Here is a 22,847-nt window from a genome sequence, read left to right on the forward strand (position 1 = left end):
AGACTCACTTTCCTCTCTCCTCATAAATGTAGTAGAGTATTATTTTTAAAATTAAATAGGACCAACAAATGTAAAAGATGAATTGTACATTTAAATACTTACCATATAAGGAAATGTTACAATCTTTTTGGACTGACCAAAAAGAAAATTGTGTAATATAAAATAGGACGGAAAAAGTATACCTTAAGTACTATTTAGATAAATTGATAGATATAAAGGACCTAAACAATTCAATCTATTTTGATCATTTTATTGAAAAAGGGCTATAAAGTCGGTTTGTTGTAACAAAACATATTTGGCTTTCTTGTCCTCTCTACTTTGAGATCAGAAAACAAAAATATTGTTTAAAAAAATGGCATCTTTTGGTGAGGCACCAGCAGGAAATGAAAAGGCAGGAGAGAAGATCTTCAAGACTAAATGTGCTCAATGTCATACTGTTGAAAAAGGTGCCGGTCATAAACAAGGTACATTAGCTTCCTCTTTTTTTTTAACTTTTTTTTTTTAACATTTTTTGACACATCTATTCTCTTTTGTATTTTATTTGTAACTCATTTTTTTCTTTATTTCCTTGGTGCCTATATATATTCTACCAGATCTGCAATTTATAAATTCATTTTACTTCAAACTTTTTCTTCTTTTGGCAATTTAATAGATATACTAATACTCTCTCTATCTTAATTTATGTAACATATTTTACTTTTTTCAAGAGTAAAATAATTTTGTTTGAATAAGAATTTTCAATTTTTTTAATTTATACATTTGTAAACTACATAAAAAAAATTATAAGTCACAATAATTATTAATTCAAAAAATTTTAAAATATATGAAAAATCACTATTAAATGATACACTTATCTGAATCTCGAAATTTGAAATGTGTCACTTAAATTGACTGATGGAATAATATTTTGTTATTGATTTTCACTTTATATGTTAGACAAAAAGATGGCTTTACAGGAATTTTTTCCACACATAAACTAGTGATTGGTTTGTGATCATAAGTTAAGATCAAATAGCATTCTATATATTGTTTAACATACATGTACTGGATTTTTACGAATTTTTTTGTGAGATTTTGTTATTATTGATCAGTTGGATGCCTAAAAATCATTTAATCACGATATACTTAACGGAAAGTGGTCCAAATATATACTCCTTTTGATTATAATGTGAAACAAATTTTTCATTATCTTTTATAGAGAAACACATGTCTAACTCATAATCAAATAAATCACATCTAGTTTATTATTAATTTCTTTCTAGAGCCATCCATTTGATCCGATCTGACCAATTTGTTTTATTTTATTTTTATTTTCATCTTCTTCTCTTAAGATATTTTTATTAGCTTATTTTATGATACTTTTCCATTTTCTCTTTCCTTTCTTTTTTTCTTTTTGAAGGAATATTGATTGTATTGAAGTGTTAACCTAATAAGGGAATACATGGGAGATATATATAGGAGATATAGGAAGGAGTACTAATCCTAATAGGACTAGGATTAAGGAGTACTAATCCTAATAGGACTTGGATTAGTACACAGTAAATACTAATATTATTTAATACTATTTATTTAATACTATCTGTTATTATCCCCCCTCAAGCTGAGCTGAGCGGAAGCGAACGGAAGCTTGGAACTGAGGTAATCGTGCTGTCGGCTCGGGAGAGGCTTGGTGAGAATATCAGCCGGTTGTTCTTCAGTGGGTACATACTGCACAGTCATGGTGCCGGCCTGAACTTCATCGCGAACAAAGAGACAATCGGTATCAACATGCTTCATTCTGGTGTGTAGGACGGAATTCTTGGCCACACAGATGGTTGATTTGTTGTCACAATAGAGAGCAGGAACAGTGTGAGTGGCGCGGAGTTCGCGAAGAATATATGTGACCCACATGGTCTCAGCAGCAAGAAGAGCAAGGGCGCGGTATTCAGCTTCAGTCGAGGACCGAGAGACCTTGGGTTGTTTTTTTGTACACCAGGAGATCAGGTTCGGCCCCAAAAAAACGAGAAACCCCGATGTAGATTTTCTGTCATTTTTATCATTCGCCCAATCTGAATCTGAGAAACCCCGAAGCTCCAAGTCCCCGGGTCGAATGAGTAAACCACGACCAAGAGTGCCAAAAATGTACCTGAGAATGCGTTTTAGACAATGGTAATCATGTTCACTTGGTTGATGCATGCGCTGAGCAACTCGGTTGACAGCAAACTGGATGTCAGGACGGGTAATGGCCAGATACTGTAGAGCCCCAATGAGGCTGCGGAAGTGGGTGATATCGGCAAAGGGGGTGTCGGCTCCATTCGTAGACGAAGAGACTGCCATCGGTGTTGGTTGACTGGTGCATTTTTCCAGTCCAGCTTTCTGCAACAGATCTCGAGCATATTTTGACTGATGAAGAAACAAGCCGCTGCCTGTCCGAGAAACCTCCATTCCCAGAAAATAATGTAACGGGCCAAGGTCCTTCATTTTGAAGGTAGTATGCATAGCTCGAGTGACATCCTGAATGAGAGCTGCAGTAGAGCCTGTAATAATGATATCATCTACATAGACAAGAAGAATGACTGTACCGTGTGCTGAATGTCGAGTAAACAGACTCGTGTCGTGTACGCAACACGTGAAGCCGAGTCCCTGGAGGAACGTTTTCAGACGTGTGTACCAAGCACGGGGGGCTTGCTTGAGCCCATACAGAGACTTCTGGAGTTTGCAAACATGTTGAGGGAAGCGGGGATCAACATAGCCCGGTGGTTGCGTCATGTAGATAGTTTCATCAAGCATGCCATGAAGAAAAGCATTGGAAACATCCAACTGATTGATGAGCCAATTGTTGCGCACGGCGAGTGACAGTACCAGGCGAATGGTTTCCTGCCGAATAACAGGACTGAATGTCTCGGAGTAATCAAGCCCATACTCCTGATTGTAGCCTTTAGCAACCAAACGAGCCTTGTACCTGGAAATACTGCCATCCGCATTGTGTTTAATTTTGTACACCCATTTACAGCCCACTGGGTGCCGCCCATGGGGCTTAGGTACAAGAACCCAAGTTTTCTGATCAGTCAAAGCCTTAAACTCGTCATCCATAGCATGACGCCAATAAGCATTTTTTGAGGCAACAGAGTAGGTTGTTGGTTCACTATCGGGAAGGGGTGTATTTGGTAGTATGGTAGCCTGAAAGGTTTTGGGTTTAAAGATACCGGCTTTGCCACGGGTTAACATGGGATGAGTATTGGGGGGTGGCACGGGCGGTGGTGATTCGGGGGTGGCCGGGAAGGACCCAAAACGGATCGGGCTGGAGATGTTGTGGGTATGGGGTGGTTCGGGTTGGTTGTGAGTGTGGGTGGTGGTTGCGGGTGTATTGTGGGTGACGGTCGAAGGGGTGATGAGGGGTGGTTGGGTAGTGGGTGGAGGTGTGGGGGAAGGTGGTGAGGGACCCTGTGAGTATGTTGGAAAAAGGGGAAGGACGCCAATGAATGATGTATTTGTGGAGGAGGAAATAGACTCGTAGGGAAACTCATTTTCGACAAATTTGACATGACGAGATATGTAGACTTTATGAGTTTGTGGGTCAAGACAGCGATAACCCTTGGAGGTAGGATGATAGCCCAAAAAAATACAAGGACGGGATCGGGGTTGTAATTTGTGAGTAATATGAGGGCGTAGCCAAGGGTAGGCAAGACACCCAAAGACGCGGAGGTTGGTATAATTGGGAAGTTCTTGGTAAAGGAGTTGATAGGGTGATTTGTTGGAGAGAGTGTGACTGGGCATTCTGTTAATGAGGTAGTTTGCGGTGGCTAGAGCTTCTACCCAAAAGGAGACAGGGAGATGAGATTGATGTAGAAGAGTAACCACCGTTTCAATGAGATGGCGATGCTTACGCTCAGCCACCCCATTCTGTTCGGGAGTGTATGGACAGGAGGTTTGATGTATAATTCCCAGGGATTGCAGAAACTGGCCAAAGATGTTATTGACATATTCCTTTCCATTGTCACTTCGAAAAAGTTTAACATGAGAATTGAATTGTGTTTTGACCATTTTTTCAAAAGTGACAAAGGTGGTGTATGCCTGTGATTTGTGTTTTAGTGGGTACAACCAAGTGTATTTTGTAAAATCATCCACAAAACAAATATAATAGCGAAAACCAGCAAATGAAGGAACAGCAGTAGGACCCCATAGGTCAGAATGAATAAGTTGAAAAGGTGCAGTTGTACGCTTCTCAGATAAAGTAAAAGGTAATTTATGAGATTTAGCAATTGAACAGGAGTCACAATTGTTTACATGAATGGAAGAAAAACCTAATTGAGACATTAAAGAATTTATTATTTGAGTAGACGGGTGACCCAGACGACTGTGCCACAACAGACTGTGGCCATCAGCCGAAAGAGCCACCGGAGCCACAGGAACGCTTTCTGAAACTGGGTGGGCAGACGAACTTGTGCCAGGAAGAACGTACAGACCATGCTCACAGGGGCCCTGAAAAATCACCCTCTTGGTAGTATTGTCTAGGATCTGAAAATCATTAGAGGTGAACAAGAGTGAGCAATTATTGTCTTTTGTGAATTGGTGAACTGAAAGGAGATTGGATTTAATAGAAGGGACGTGGGTAAGGTTACCTAGGTGAAAGATAGCGGTGGGGGTTTTAATGGTACCCGTGCCAGTGTGAGAAATATTAAGGGACTCACCGTTGCCAACAGTAATACCATTGGAGCCATGATATGGATTTGGAGCGTTAAGCTTGGATAGATCAGAAGTAACGTGCATGTTGGCCCCAGTATCCAACAGCCATTCAGAGGAAGGGCCGGCTTGAGATGCATAATTGGCACGGTTATCACTATTTCGGCTCTCCTCATACCGAAACCAGCAACGAGCAGCGGTGTGTCCTGTTTTCTGACAGATTTGACAAGTTGGACGATCCCGCTCGTAAGTGCCCTGCCCGCCGCTGGAAGATGACTGCCCGCCGCTGCCGAAGGAGTGCAGGCTGTTGTTGCTGCCGTGCTGCTGACCGTCGTACGGCGGACGACTGCCCTGCCGACCGCCGCGCCCGCGGCCTCCGCTGTTTCTGCCGTAGCCGCCGCGGCTCCCCTGCCGGCCGCCACCACGCCCCCCGCGATAGTTCTGGCTTGCGGTGAGGGCGGTGGCCGGCTCCATAACAGCGGCTTCTCGGAGAAGAAGTTTGCTCTCCAGATCCACGTTGATTTCTTCACTTTTTAGCCACGAGGAGAGAGTAGCCAGGTCAACGGGCGTTGGACTGATGCGAACCGCCTGTTTAATGGAGGAGTGAGCTGATGGGAGCCCCCGATCGACGCACATGACGAGATATTTTTCGGGAATGATTTCGTTCACGGTGTCGAGGGCTGTGATGATGGTGGAGACCTCGTCTAAATACTCCGCCATAGTTTTCGTGCCTTTGGTAATTGTGTGGAGACGATCACGCAATTGAAAAATATGAGAGTGGGAAATTGATGCATAGCGTGTTGCGAGGGCCGTCCACAGGGCTGAAGCAGTTGTGTAGGATCGGACGTGTTTCTGAACCGTGGGAGAGATGACCGCAATCAAACATGATCGGATCTGGCCATCCACGGCTTTCCAGGCGGCATGGGCCGGATTGGTTTTTTCTGATTTGTCCGTGGCGGTGATGACTGCCGGCGGCGGTTCTGTGCTTCCATCGACGTATTTGAGAAGGTAATTGGCCTCAAGGGCTGTAAGAACGGTGATTTTCCATGTAGGGTAATTTATGTCTAATAATTTTTCGGGAATCAGGGCATGAGGATGCCTGAGAAGAAGTTTAACGCCAGAAGGAAGTGAATCGATAGGATCCACCTCGGTTGTCATGGTTGCCGCCGCCCAAGAGAAGAGAGGGAACGATCGGTGCCCTAAAGAGAGAAAAAAAAACCTAGAGAAAAGAAGATCTAGGTTTTCTGGCTCTTGATACCATGAAGGAATATTGATTGTATTGAAGTGTTAACCTAATAAGGGAATACATGGGAGATATATATAGGAGATATAGGAAGGAGTACTAATCCTAATAGGACTAGGATTAAGGAGTACTAATTCTAATAGGACTAGGATTAGTACACAGTAAATACTAATATTATTTAATACTATTTATTTAATACTATCTGTTATTACTTTTGAATGGTTGACAAATGAGTCGTTGGTGGCTATGATTATATAAGTAATTAGGAATGGTAATGAAACGGGATGGGTGTTGTTCATCTTGTATTCCAAACATACTTAGAACAAAACTTTGAACATCTTTGTAAGAAAACAAAGTTTAAGAACATTTTCACAACTAGAAAATTAAAACTAGTAGCGAAACTAGAATCAAAAACAGACTTTTAAAAAAAATATACGAAATATTTTTCTTAAAGAAGAATTGTTGTTAATATGTGTCTAAAGAATCTTACTGATTCCAACAAACTTTGCAGAAACACGAAGTTACCAAGTTTAATGAACCAGTGAAGAACAAAAGAATAGAAGAACTGAAATTAATTCACAAATCTAAAGTTTGTAAAACACGTACCAGAATCTGAAAATTTTTTAATAGGAAAAAGATCAAGTCCACTGAATTCATAGTGTCCCCTTAAGGAAATTATTCCCCTCTAGTATCCGAGGTTTGATTTGGAATATGACCTCCCAGGGTAAAATGATCTCAATCACCAAAGTATAGATACCAAAAACTCCAGTATCAGTGAACCACTCAACGGCAGTAAAGTACACTTAGAATACTAGATTTAGTAGTTGAAGAAGANTTGAATGGTTGACAAATGAGTCGTTGGTGGCTATGATTATATAAGTAATTAGGAATGGTAATGAAACGGGATGGGTGTTGTTCATCTTGTATTCCAAACATACTTAGAACAAAACTTTGAACATCTTTGTAAGAAAACAAAGTTTAAGAACATTTTCACAACTAGAAAATTAAAACTAGTAGCGAAACTAGAATCAAAAACAGACTTTTAAAAAAAATATACGAAATATTTTTCTTAAAGAAGAATTGTTGTTAATATGTGTCTAAAGAATCTTACTGATTCCAACAAACTTTGCAGAAACACGAAGTTACCAAGTTTAATGAACCAGTGAAGAACAAAAGAATAGAAGAACTGAAATTAATTCACAAATCTAAAGTTTGTAAAACACGTACCAGAATCTGAAAATTTTTTAATAGGAAAAAGATCAAGTCCACTGAATTCATAGTGTCCCCTTAAGGAAATTATTCCCCTCTAGTATCCGAGGTTTGATTTGGAATATGACCTCCCAGGGTAAAATGATCTCAATCACCAAAGTATAGATACCAAAAACTCCAGTATCAGTGAACCACTCAACGGCAGTAAAGTACACTTAGAATACTAGATTTAGTAGTTGAAGAAGAAGTCCATGAATTCTATTTAAAATGAGAGGAAATCCCTCAATTTATAGAAAACAAAGGGTAGTGCGATTCTTATTGTGCCTTACCGCAAAGGTCACAAACCTTTGGAAAAGTCATAATCTTTCAGAAAGGTTGTCACCTTTCATAAAAGTCACAACTTTCCATAAAAGTCACAACTTTTTCATAAAAGTCGCAACATTTCATAAAAGTCACAACTCTTCATAAAAGTCACAACTCTTCATTTTCCATTCACACCTTTTTAAAATCCACTAATCCCCCACATGAATGGGGAATGACTCGAAGACAAAGAAACGAACAATTATGTGTACTTTACAAGCAAGAATTAATTGCATCTGGATACGTAGGTTTCCCCTTGGACTTTCCATAGTGAACATATGTCGGATATACTCGGTCAATCGGTAGATGCGATATCTTTGAACCGTCGAACTTTGGTGTATACCTAGACAACCATATGTCACACAATTAACCCTTTACCATTTATGGTTCTTACGGTTGGGTTCGTTTTAGCCATGAACACCTCCTGGTTTCATGAGTGTATAGAGAGATGGGCTTTTGACAATCATCTTCTTTGAAGCGGCTTACACTTCACACTCACATAGGTGATTCCTAACCGTGTTATCGCGTAGATACACTATTTGGTCAACTCTGCCAAACTTAGCAAATCATTAAAACCATTAAGCTTTATTAACTCATTAACAAGCCTTAATGTTGTATCCTTGTCCCTGAGCATTGTCTTCATCATGAGAATGGATTGAGTTTATTGACAATGCCGAACCGTCATTCACAACTTTGTTTTTCTCCTTGAATCTAGCTCTTGGGATCTCCAGTCTGCTAGATAGAGTTACCGCCATGATGACTTGTCCTAAGCCGTAAATTCATTCCCTTAGATGATCTTTTAATTTTCTCTCTAGTTAGGCCTTTTTGTAAGTGGATCCGACACATTATCCTTTGACTTTACATAGTCAATTCTGATAATTCCACTAGAGAGTAGTTTTCTAACAGTATCATGTCTATGTCGTATATGACGAGACTTTCCGTTATACGTCATGCTCCATGCCCTACCTATTGCATCTTGACTGTGAAAGTGTATGCATACTAATGCCAATGGTTTGGGCCAAAATAGAATATCTATCAAGAAATTCCGGAGTCTTTTAACTTATTCACCGACCTTATCTAGAGCACCTAGCTCAAAGATCATTGTAGAGCTAGCGATACATGTCTCTTTTGAAATATTTCTAAGAGACTGCTCCTCTACCAATAGTAAATACATATCCACTCGTGAATTTTACTTCATTCGTCCGATGATTCAATTTGCATCACTATATCTTTCAATATTGTTGGATATTGTTATAATGCAAGACATAGTTTTAAGTATTATTTTAAATACTCCAAAACTCTATTTATTGTCATCTAATGAATTTATTTGGGATCACTTGTGAACCGACTCAGTTTAAAATAGCAAATGTTATATCTGATCGCACACACTATATGATATACATCATGCTTCCCAAAAATCTAGCACAATCCAATTGTGAGTCACTTTTGTTTTCACTCTTTTGAAATGCAAAGCTAACATTTATTGGACACTTGACAATATGGACATCCAAATATTTGAACTAGTTAAGTACCTTTTCAATGCAATGAGACCGTGAAAATGCTAAACATTATGGAGTTCTACGAATTCTTATATCTAAGATCGCATTAGCAACTCCAATAATTTTCATTCCACTTGCTTTATAGCATACGTTTAGTAGCATTTATGTCATTAGTGTCTCTATTGATGATCAACATATCACCAATATACAAACAAACAATGACCTTATGATTTTAATGTGAACACATTTATCACTTCCATCATTCTTCAATCCATTTGCCGACATGGTTTGATTGAATTATGTCATTGTTTTGGTGCTTCCATAATGTGACTTAACAAGTTCACATACTTTCTTTTATTTACCAGGTACCACAAAACCCTCGGGTTGTTCCATGTAAATTTCTTCCTCCAATTCTACATTTAAGAAAGTTCTTTTCACATTCATTTGATGAATTTGGAGGTCATATACCACAGTAATAATTTTTGCATCCGAATGGATGTAATTCTAATTACTAACGAGTATATATATCGACAAGATCAAAATTTTTTTTTTTTTTCTAAAGCCTTTGACACAAAGTCTTGCTTTATATTTTTCAACAGTTCCATCAACTGTTATTTTTCCTTCTAAAGATTCATTTTGAACCCAAAGGTTTATTTTCTTGAAGAAGATCAATTAACTTTCAATATTGTTTATTGACACCATCTTTCCAAAGGATGAGTCTACAGAAGACACAGAAAATGTTACAAAATCATATTCGAAGGAAGTAAATGTCCTTTAACATTTTACTAAGCCTCTGAATCTCTTTATTAAGTACATTATCCTTTTTCATTTCCTAGGCCTTTTAGACCCTTCTCTAGACTACTCAAGTCTAATTTTACAGTCCACAGTCATAGGTCCTATTTTAATTCTTTTAGGAATAGGATCTTGGACTTTGACTAGATACCCCCACACTTTGAAATATTTCAAGTTGGATTTCCTTTCTTTCCATTTCTCATATGGAAAAGATTGTATTCTGATCAAACAAAATCGCTTTCTTTCTAAAAGGACAAAACTTTTTGTTGATCCCTTTTGCAGTAAGGATAGTTCCTCCACACAAGTTTTGTGTAAACCCGAACTTATAAATAATGCATCCATCATTTCTTTCAACGTTCGGTTTTTCATTAGATTGAGGTGAATATGGCAGTAGTTTGATATTTCACTTTCCAAACATATTTCTGCACAATGAGATTTATACTCTCCATTCTTATCACTTCTTATATATTTTTTCACACTGATTTTCAACTTCGATATTACATTGTCTAGACATTTCTATTGCTTCATCCTTACCATTTAGCAAATAGACATAGTCATTTCTAATGCAATTCTCAATAAAAGTAACAAATACTTTTTCCCACCATGAGATGGTGTTAACTTCATATCATAAATGTCAGTGTAAATCAATTCTAAGGGATTAGAATTCCTTTCAACAGATTTATAAGAATGCTCAACATACTTAGATTCCACAAAAACTTGACATTTTTATTTATTGCACTCAAAGTTAGGCAAAACTTCTAAGTTGATCAGTTTTTCTTACAAGGTTTTGTAATTGACATGCCCCAAGTGTTCATGTCACAAACATTGACTCAAGCAAGTAAGAACAAATAAAAACATTGAGTTTGAAAAGCTCTTCGTGAGGTAGCTTTTTCCTCACTAATATTTTGTTCCTATTTCTTACAATTTTGTGTGATACAAACATTGTTTAGATTGTCAAATATCCTTTTCAGAAGGACATTTCCATAACTTTCAATGTGATTGTTATAGAACTACCTATGAACAAAGTTTCATCGGGTTCAATAAAGACAATATAGTCCAAATGTTATTTTTACAAAAACATAACAAATGACTATTCACCAATATTCATGTCTATGCAAATACTTTTATTATAATAGACATATCTTTTCATGAAAAATCACAAAATTTTAAGTGATTTTTTTTCCATAAAAGAACACAATTATTTTGAACAAGTATATATATAATTTGGATGTTTCATACTAGTCACACTATATACTAGTAATAGAGAAACTCAACAACCACAATACCAAATATACTCCAAGAATTTTGTGGGTATAACATAATACAAAAGTATCATTGAATTTCATATTTTTTGCTCCAAAGTTAAATTAGACACCAAGTCTAATCATAAGCAAATAACCCCCACATTTCAAATGTGATCTCAAAAATATTTTTCAAGTATTTGAAAATAGTTTTTCCACATATTTTAATGTTGGAAACATTATTCTACGAAAGAATTATAGTGCTGCAATTCTCTTTGACAATGTTTACACAATGTCAAAGTTCATTCCATAGAGACACAAAATCACAAATTCTAAGTCACTGGTATTTTTCCTCTATCATAAATAGACATACCACTTAGTATTTTAAATACTAACAATAAGGACAAAAAAAATTGTACAATTTATTTCTATATTACATTGAAGTTTATAGAAAATCAAAAGTACAACACTGACTTATTATGTGAAGTTTTCATATTCTTCAAACCAATTGCATAGTCCAATTTATCCAGAGTATAAAACCACAAAAGTTTTTAGTCTACAAAAATCAGACACACTAACATTTCTCATGGAGTACAAAACTACAAAAGTTTTTTTTTTTCTCCAAACAGAATAACACATATTCTTTATCACATAGAAATGTTTTTCTTATCAAATAGTCTTCCAACTATAACAATTTGACATACTATTTTATCAAACAAAAATATGCATCTCTCATTTTTGCAAACTAAAGAATTTTAAAAGCAACAATATCTGCGAAGTAAAATTCATTCCACAACATATGGTTTGCAAATCTTTTTCCAAAGATACACATAATAAAAAAAAATAAAAAATCAAAGATGATTACTCTTAGAAACTATTTTCCTCCTTAGATAATTTAATAAGAAGGTTACCTGGTAATCTTTAAACGAAATACCAAAAAAAAATTTTGTTACATTCTCACTTCGACTTTGCTAAAACAAAGCAACGAATTATGGAGAAGTAATGCATTTATCTTCTACTTCCATGATCAGATTCTCTCAATCAGTAGAATACAAAAAAATACTAACAGTATAATAATTTCCTTAAGATTGTTGTTCATCTTGTATTCCAAACATACTTAGAACAAAACTTTGAACATCTTTGTAAGAAAACAAAGTTTAAGAACATTTTCACAACTAGAAAATTAAAACTAGTAGCGAAACTAGAATCAGAAACAGATTCTTTTTAAAAAAAATATACGAAATATTTTTCTTAAAGAAGAATTGTTGTTAATATGTGTCTAAAGAATCTTACTGATTCCAACAAACTTTGCAGAAACACGAAGTTACCAAGTTTAATGAACCAGTGAAGAACAAAAGAATAGAAGAACTGAAATTAATTCACAAATCTAAAGTTTGTAAAACACGTACCAGAATCTGGAAAATTTTTAATAGGAAAAAGATCAAGTCCACTGAATTCACAGTGTCCCCTTAAGGAAATTATTCCCCTCTAGTATCCGAGGTTTGATTTGGAATATGACCTCCCAGGGTAAAATGATCTCAATCACCAGAGTATAGATACCAAAAACTCCGGTGTCAGCGAACCACTCAACGGCAGTAAAGTACACTTAGAATACTAGATTTAGTAGTTGAAGAAGAAGTCCATAAATTCTATTTAAAATGAGAGGAAATCCCTCAATTTATAGAAAACAAAGGATAGTGCGAAAAGGTTCTTATTGTGCCTTACCGGAAAGGTCACAAACCTTTGGAAAAGTCACAATCTTTCAGAAAGGTCGTCACCTTTCATAAAAGTCACAACTTTCCATAAAAATCACAACTTTTCATAAAAGTCGCAACTTTTCATAAAAGTCACAACTTTTCATAAAAGTCGCAACATTTCATAAAAGTCACAACTCTTCATAAAAGTCGCAACTCTTCATTTTCCATTCACACCTTTTTAAAATCCAACAATCCCCCGCATGAATGGGGAATGACTCGAAGACAAAGAAACGGACAAGTATGTGTACTTTACAAGCAAGAATTAATTGCATCTGGATAAGTAGGTTTCCCCTTGGACTTTCCGTAGTGAACATATGTCGGATATACTCGGTCAATCGGTAGATGCGATATCTTTGAACCGTCGAACTTTGGTGTATACCTAGACAACCATATGTCACACAATTAACCCTTTACCATTTATGGTTCTTACGGTTGTGTTCGTTTTAGCCATGAACACCTCCTGGTTTCATGAGTGTATAGAGAGATGGGCTTTTGACAATCATCTTCTTTGAAGCGGCTTACACTTCACACTCACATAGGTGATTTCTAACCGTGTTATCGCGTAGATACACTATTTGGTCAACTCTGCCAAACTTAGCAAATCATTAAAACCATTAAGCTTTATTAACTCATTAACAAGCCTTAATGTTGTATCCTTGTCCCTGAGCATTGTCTTCATCATGAGAATGGATTGAGTTTATTGACAATGCCGAACCGTCATTCACAACTTTGTTTTTCTCCTTGAATCTAGCTCTTGGGATCTCCAGTCTGCTAGATAGAGTTACCGCCATGATGACTTGTCCTAAGCCGTAAATTCATTCCCTTAGATGATCTTTTAACTTTCTCTCTAGTTAGGCCTTTTTGTAAGTGGATCCGACACATTATCCTTTGACTTTACATAGTCAATTCTGATAATTCCACTAGAGAGTAGTTTTCTAACAGTATCATGTCTATGTCGTATATGACGAGACTTTCCGTTATACATCATGATCCATGCCCTACCTATTGCATCTTGACTGTGAAAGTGTATGCATACTAATGCCAATGGTTTGGGCCAAAAATAGAATATCTATTAAGAAATTCCGAAGTCTTTTAACTTATTCACCGACCTTATCTAGAGCACATAGCTCAAAGATCATTGTAGAGCTAGCGATACATGTCTCTTTTTAAATATTTCTAAGAGACTGCTCCTCTACCAATAGTAAATACATATCCACTCGTGAATTTTACTTCATTCTTCCGATGATTCAATTTGTATCTCTATATCTTTCAATATTGTTGGATATTGTTATAATGCAAGACATAGTTTTAAGTATTATTTTAAATACTCCAAAACTCTATTTATTGTCATCTAATGAATTTATTTGGGATCACTTGTGAACCGACTCAGTTTAAAATAGCAAATGCTATATCTGATCGCACACACTATATGATATACATCATGCTTCCCAAAACTCTAGAACAATCCAATTGTGAGTCACTTTTGTTTTTACTCTTTTGAAATGCAAAGCTCATATTTATTGGACACTTGAAAATATTGACACTCAAATATTTGAACTAGTTAAGTACCTTTTCAATGCAATGAGACCGTGAAAATGCTAAACATTATGGAGTTCTACGAATTTTTATATCTAAGATCGCATTAGCAACTCCAATAATTTTCATTCCACTTGCTTTATAGCATACGTTTAGTAGCATTTATGTCATTAGTGTCGCTATTGATGATCAACATATCACCAATATACAAACAAACAATGACCTTATGATTTTAATGTGAACACATTTATCACTTCCATCATTCTTCAATCCATTTGCCGACATGGTTTGATTTAATTATGTCATTGTTTTGGTACTTCCATAATATGACTTAACAAGTTCACATACTTTCTTTTATTTACCAGGTATCACAAAACCCTCAGGTTGTTCCATGTAAATTTCTTCCTCAAATTCTACATTTAAGAGAGTTCTTTTCACAATTATTTGATGAATTTGGAGATCATATACCACACTAATAATTTTTGCATCCGAATGGATGTAATTCTAATTACTAACGAATATATATATCGACAAGATCAAAACCTTATTTTTTTTAAAGCCTTTGACACAAAGTCTTGCTTTATATTTTTCAACAGTTCCATCAATTGTTATTTTCCTTCTAAAGATTCACTTTGAACCCAAAGGTTTATTTTCTTGAAGAAGATCAATTAACTTCCAACATTGTTTATTGACACCATCTTTTCAAACAATGAGTCTACAGAAGACATATGAAATGTTACAAAATCATATTCGAAGGAAGTAAATGTCCTTTAACATTTACTAAGCCTCTGAATCTCTTTATTAAGTACATTATCCTTTTCATTTCCTAGGCCTTTTAGACCCTTCTCTAGACTACACAAGTCTAATTTTACAGTCCACAGTCATAGGTCCTATTTTAATTCTTTTAGGAATAGGAACTTGGACTTTGACTAACTCCCACACTTTAAAATATTTCAAGTTGGATTTCCTTCCTTTCCATTTCTCATATGGAAAAGATTGTATTCTGATCAAACAAAATCTTTCTTTCTAAAAGGACAACTTTTTGTTGTTCCCTTTTCCAGTAAGGATAGTTCCTCCACACAAGTTTTCTGTAAATCCGAACTTATAAATAATGCTCCATCAATTCTTTCAACGTTCGGTTTTTTCATTAGATTGAGGTGAATATGGCAGTAGTTTGATGGTTATTCCACTTTCTAAACATATTTCTGCACAATGAGATTTATACTCTCCATTCTTATCACTTCTTATATTTTTTCACACTGATTTTCAACTTCGATATTACATTATCTAGACATTTCTATTGCTTCATCCTTACCATTCAGCAAATAGACATAGTCATTTCTAATGCAATTCTCAATAAAAGTAACAAATACTTTTTCCCACCATGAGATGGTGTTAACTTCATATCACAAATGTCAGTGTAAATCAATTCTAAGGGATTAGAATTCCTTTCAACAGATTTATAAGAGTGCGAAACATACTTAGATTCCACAAAAACTTGACATTTTTATTTATTGCACTAAAAGTTAGGCAAAACTTCTAAATTGATCAGTTTTTCTTACAAAGTTTTGTAATTGACATGCCCAAGTGTTCATGTCATAAACATTGACTAAAGCAAGTAAGAACAAATAGAAACATTGAGTTTGAAAAGCTCTTTGCGAGGTAGCTTTTTCCTCACTAATATTTTGTTCCTATTTCTTACAATTTTGTGTGATACAAACATTGTTTAGATTGTCAAATGTCCTTTTCAGAAGGACATTTCCATAACTTTCAATATGATTGTTATATATCTACCCATGAACAAAGTTTCATCGGGTTCAATAAAGACAATATAGTCCAAATGTTATTTTTACAAAAACATAACAAATGACTATTCACCAATATTCATGTCTATGCAAATACTTTTATTATAATAGACATATCTTTTCATGAAAAATCACAACATTTTAAGTGATATTTTTTTTTCCATAAAAGAACACAATTATTTTGAACAAGTATATATATAATTTGGATGTTTCATACTAGTCACACTATATACTAGTAATAGAGAAACTCAACAACCACAATACCAAATATACTCCAAGAATTTTGTGGGTATAACATAATACAAAAGTATCATTAAATTTCATATCTTTTGCTCCAAAGTTAAAGTAGACACCAAGTATAATCATAAGCAAATAACCCCCACATTTCAAATGTGATCTCAAAAATATTTTTCAAGTATTTGAAAATAATTTTTCCACATATTTTAATGTTGGAAACATTATTCTACGAAAGAATTATAGTGCTGCAATTCTCTTTGGCAATGTTTACACAATGTCAAAGTTCATTCTATAGAAATACAAAATCACAAATTCTAATTCACTGGTATTTTTCCTCTATCATAAGTAGACATACCACTTAGTATTTTAAATACTAACAATAAGGACAAAAAAAATTGTACAATTTATTTCTATATTGCATTGAAGTTTATAGAAAATCAAAAGTACAATATTGACTTATTATGTGAAGTTTTAATATTCTTCAAACCAATTGCATAGTCCAATTTATCCAGAGTATAAAACCACAAAAGTTTTTAGTCTACAAAAATCAGACACACTAACATTTCTCATGGAGTACAAAACTACAAAAGTCTTTTTTTCTCCAAACAGAATAACATATTCTTTATCACATAGAAATGTTTTTCTTGTCAAATAGTTTTCCAACTATAACATTTTGACATACTATTTTATCAAACAAAAATATGCATCTCTCATTTTTGCAAACTAAAGAATTTTAAAAGCAACAATATTTGCGAAATAAAATTCATTCCACAACATATGGTTTGCATATCTTTTTCCAAAGATACACATAATAAAAAAAATCAAAGATGAATAACTCTTTGAAACTATTTTTCTCCTTAGATAATTTAATAAGAAGGTTACCTGGTAATCTTAAACGGAATACCATAAAAATTTTCAGTTACATTCTCACTTCGACCTTGCTAAAAAAGCAACGAATTATGGAGAAGTAATGCATTTATCATGTACTTCCATGATCAGATTCTCTCAATCAGTAGAATACAAAAAAAATACTAACAGTATATTAATTTCCTTAAGATTGTTGTTCATCTTGTATTCCAAACATACTTAGAACAAAACTTTGAACATCTTTGTAAGAAAACAAAGTTTAAGAACATTTTCACAACTAGAAAATTAAAACTAGTAGCGAAACTAGAATCAAAAACAGATTTAAAAAAAAAATATACGAAATATTTTTCTTAAAGAAGAATTGTTGTTAATATGTGTCTAAAGAATCTTACTGATTCCAACAAACTTTGCAGAAACACGAAGTTACCAAGTTTAATGAACCAGTGAAGAACAAAAGAATAGAAGAACTGAAATTAATTCACAAATCTAAAGTTTGTAAAACACGTACCAGAATCTGAAAATTTTTTAATAGGAAAAAGATCAAGTCCACTGAATTCATAGTGTCCCCTTAAGGAAATTATTCCCCTCTAGTATCCGAGGTTTGATTTGAATATGACCTCCCAGGGTAAAATGATCTCAACCACCAAAGTATAGATACCAAAAACTCCGGTGTCAGTGAACCACTCAACGGCAGTAAAGTACACTTAGAATACTAGATTTAGTAGTTGAAGAAGAAGTCCATGAATTCTATTTAAAATGAGAGGAAATCCCTCAATTTATAGAAAACAAAGGGTAGTAAATTCTTATTGTGCCTTACCGGAAAGGTCACAAACCTTTGGAAAAGTCATAATCTTTCAGAAAGGTTGTCACCTTTCATAAAAGTCACAACTTTCCATAAAAGTCGCAACATTTCATAAAAGTCAGAACTCTTCATAAAAGTCGCAACATTTCATAAAAGTCACAACTCTTCGTAAAAGTCACAGCTCTTCATTTTCTATTCACACCTTTTTAAAATTCAACAATGGGTGCAGACCAAGGGGTAGAGCCGGTTAAAATAATTTTTGTAGAAAAAATTTATGTCGAGCTGTGATGAAGTATTATAGAATTCTAAATTAAAATTACAATCACTTTTAAACTAATATTTTATATAAACAGGACCCAATTTGAATGGACTTGTTGGAAGGCAAAACAACTGCTGGTTACTCCTACTCTGCTGCCAACAAAAACATGGCTGTCACTTGGGGAGAAAACACTTTGTATGACTATTTGCTCAACCCCAAGAAGGTACATTTTATCTTTTTGTGGGAAAAGGTTTAAATATATTCGAATTTTGATTGAAATTTTTGTAACAATATTGAATATTGAAAATGATATTTTATTCTTTACACTATTTAATAGTATATTTTACAGGTATATATGTGTTGACGTAGACATCATAAATACTGTATTATTATAAATAATAATGTGTATATTTGTGCAATATATATACCTTTAAAATACACTATTAAATAGTATAGAGGTAAAATTAGGTATGGTAACAACAATTTCAATAAAAATTGAAATATTTTTCAGACCCTTTTTCCTTTTGTTATCTTCACATTTTTGTGTTTACCAGAAATATAAGGTTACATAATTCAATCAAGTTGAATGTAACGACAAATTTAAACTAGTAATATTTTCGTTTTCGAATCAATTAAATATAAATTTATGTTTTCCTAATAAATATGCAATTTGTTGATTGTTTGTACAGTATATACCTGGTACAAAGATGGTTTTTCCTGGATTGAAGAAGCCACAGGAGCGTGCAGATCTCATTGCCTACCTGAAATCTGCTACTGCTTGAGGAAAATCACATTATTTTTTTATTATATAGTTTCATAGGCATGTTTTACCGTGTGGTGAAAGATAAATTAATTGTTTTTTTTCTTAAAAAAGAAATAATAATAAATAGACCTCTTATATATGGGGTGACTCATTTATTTTCCAAATAAGTAGTTCATAAGAAAAACACTTGATAAACAAGGCCAATTATAATATAATAATTTTCTCACGAGTGTTTTGTGGTATGTGTTTTTTATAACATAAAAAGTAAAACTAATTTATATAAAAGAAGAACAAGAGAGAGAGAGATCTATTGTTCTTATTTCTTTACTCGTTTTGGTATATGCTATTTATAGCTATAGTGTAATGTTCAAAATTCTTCATTAGGCCACCAAGAAGTATCATAATTGGTTTAAAGTGAGGTGAGTGGATCCCATTGGGATATTCATGTAAAAGAAAAGTTGAAGAATAAAAATATATATGATCAGTTAATTTTAAAACGTGTTGTTTGTTGTCTTATTAAAAATCTTGCTAGGAAAATTTACTGTGATAAAATTTAGACTAAAAAAAAAAGAACACAACGTGTATTCTATACCCCTGATGAAGACAACAATTTAGATGGTTAAGTCTTCACATTTCAATCTTGTGTATCTTCTCAAGAGTTGAGGCTGATAAAGATTTGATAAATAAATCTGCTAGATTATCACTTTAAAGAATTTGTTACACATCAATATCACCATTCTTCGAGAGATCATGTGTGAAGAATAATTTTGATGAAATGTGTTTCTTTCTTTCTTTTATGAAGCCTCCTCTTAATTGAGTTATGCATGCATTGTAGGATGATTGTGGGTACTTTGACATCATACTCCAAGACGCGTCTTTCTTTGATGAACTGTATCATTATTAATCTCAGTCATACACATTCTCTACTTGCTTTATGAATAGCTATTATATTAGAATGATTTGAAAAAGTAACAACAATGAACTGCTTCGTAATTGTCATGATATAGCAGTACCACCATATGTGAACAAATAACTTGTTTAGATCGAGCTTTATGTACGTCAGATACATAATTTGCATCTGCATAACCAACAAGATTTGCAGTATCTTTTTTACTATATAATAAACTCATATGATTGGTCCCCTTTAGATATCGCAATATATGTTTTAACTCTGTTCCAATGTCTTCATGTAGGAGAAGAACAATATCTCGCTAACAAATTAATAGAAAAATGTTATGTCAGGTCTCGCAGCATTAGCAAGATACATAAGTGCGACAGTAGCAATGAGATATGGTACTTTAGGACCAAGAATTTCTTCACTCTCTTCTAGAGGTCGGAACGGATCTTTATTCACTTCAAGTGATCAAACAACCATTGAAATACTTAATGGATATGCTTTATCCATATAGGATCGCTTTAAAATTTTCTGATTGTAGGTAGATTGGTGGATGAAGAGCTCGTCTACTAAATATTCAATTTGCAACCCGAGACATAGTTTTGTCTTTCGACGATCTTTCATCTCAATTTCTTTCTTTAGATATTCATTTGCCTTTTGAACCTCTTCAGGGGTTCCAATAATTTATGTCATCAACATAAATGACAAGTATAACGGATGTTGTTTTCTTAATAAAAATACAATGACAAATGACATCATTTATATATCATTTATCTATCAAGTACTCACTAAGACAATTACACCACATACGCACTGATTGCTTCAGACCATACAATGATCTTTGTAATCTAATTGAGAACATTTTTCGAGATTTTGAACTATATGCTTCAGGTACTTTTAGTCCTCGAATTTTATATATAACTTTCACTATCAAGTAAATCATAAAAATATGTTTGTAACAACATCCATTAGGTGTATTTTAAAATTTTTATTTACACTAATTGATGAGGTATTGAAAAGTTATTGCATCCATAATGAGTGAATATATTTCTTCATAGTCGATATCGGGTCTTTCAGAGAAATCCTTGTGTAACAAGGCGTGCCTTGTACCTTAGAATTTCATTCTGATTGTGCACAACTTATTTATTAGCCATTTTTTTGGTGAAGAACCAAAGTAAACCTCCAAGGAATTGGCAAAGTTCAACAAAAATAGGAATGAAATTTGTCATGAAGAAGAAGATACAATAACGAGTATGATTTGTCTAATTTTTATAGATAGTTTTTGAAGAGGCGCATTAAAAGGAATACAAAAGTATGAAAGGGACACATGAGTTGAAGAAGCGGGCATAAAGATAAAAATAAATTAGACGTAAAAACCTACAAAAGCGAAAGAAACATAAAAGCAAATTTCAAAGACCTATGTAGCACCCTTATAATTCAGAAAGTATTTAGACGGACTAAACAATCTCATATAGTCATCACAATCTGGAGATACGAATATGCACAAAAGTATCATACATGGACACAAACAATTAGGGCAAATTTGATCGAATAAATGGAACCGGATCATTTTTCAATCAAATTGGTCAAAGAAAGGACAAATCTGATCTAATAACAACCAATTTATAAGAACATTTTAGAGGAAAGGCTCAAAATAATTCTTCAATCTTTAGGTTAAGGCTCAGAGTGGTCCTTGAGTTTTCATATGGAGCACTAATAGCCTTTTATGTTTGCAATATTGATGCACTTTTAATCTTATCCTAAAATTTTGCCTATTATTTAACATTAATTTTACCCAAAATTTTATATAAGGAATGTCCAATCGTCTTTTTATATATTTAATAAAAATAATAAATCTATCTGAGAGAAGGTGATAAGAAAAACACCTTGTTCACTAGAAATATTACTGCAGCTAAACTAAGAACATATTAACATATGACTTTGCAGGAAAAGAAAAAATAATACTATTGCGCGTGAAATATCTTGATGAACCTCTCAACTTTACCTGCAACACGATTTCTACTAAACAAAATAAAGTATTTTTCTTCTCACATTCTTTGATACGGAGTTGTTATTTCTACTAAATATATAGAATGACGATTGGACATCTCATACATAGGTTATGGATAAATCAATGCAAAAAAAATAGGTAAAATTTTGAAGGAGGACCAAAAGTGCACCAATACTGCAAACATGAGGGACTATTAGTGCTCCATGTGAAAACTCAAGGATCACTTTAAGTCTTAACCCAAAGAAGAGGAACTATTTTGATCCTTTCCTCGAACATTTTAACCCTTTTTACTTTATAGAGATAGTAAAAAGCATTTCTAGTGCCATAACGTTGAATCATGAAAGAGCATGTACTTTTAATCCTTGCATTGATAAGAAACATAAGGTTAAACTATTTTAAATGTTCTTGTTTACCAAATAGAACATTTATTACAGTTGACACCTTTATGTACAATCTCCATTAAAACATCTCTAAGCTTTGGTTCGTGATACTAAAAGTTACTGAGCCAAGCTATTCAATTATTAATTTGCATCACTCCAGTATTCAAGGTTTTGACTGAGGAGGTCGACGAAGTCCAGGAATCTGCAAACAAAGTTACCATCATAATGCATTTTCACTTAAGTTGTAAGAATATATGTGCTTACAAGTAACATTGCAAAAATATGTTTTATTCTAAAAGGTAACTAAGATATCAAAGAACACAAGTTTTTGTATTTCGACCAAGAATAGCCTGGTGATAAAGACCTTCTGCCTCTAAAACAAAGTCAGGGTTTCGAGTCATGAAGTGATACATAAGGTCCAGTTGGGATGACAATAGGGCGGGGTGGATGCAGAGCAGGGAGGTTTTTGGGCTATGCGAAGGGGATGCAGGTATAAAATTATGTGTGTGGGTGTGGGTGGGTGGGTGGG

General features: G+C 34.2%; 1 protein-coding gene and 1 pseudogene across 1 annotated transcript in view; one reads left to right on the forward strand and one right to left on the reverse strand.

Moving 5' to 3' along the window:
• The first annotated feature begins 269 nt into the window (after positions 1–269).
• LOC107004263 lies at positions 270–19,261 on the forward strand (annotated as a pseudogene).
• Positions 19,262–22,268: 3,007 nt separating this feature from the next.
• The window catches only part of LOC107003053 (protein phosphatase methylesterase 1), a 9,739-nt gene continuing 9,160 nt past the window's right edge, over positions 22,269–22,847 (reverse strand). The window contains exon 13 of the mRNA XM_015201297.2: positions 22,269–22,520. Coding sequence (XP_015056783.1) covers positions 22,482–22,520 — 39 coding nt within the window. The 3' untranslated portion in view covers positions 22,269–22,481. The remainder of the gene's footprint in view (positions 22,521–22,847) is intronic.

Source organism: Solanum pennellii, chromosome 11, assembly GCF_001406875.1.
Source record: "Solanum pennellii chromosome 11, SPENNV200".
In the NCBI taxonomy this organism is placed as follows: Eukaryota; Viridiplantae; Streptophyta; class Magnoliopsida; order Solanales; family Solanaceae; genus Solanum; species Solanum pennellii.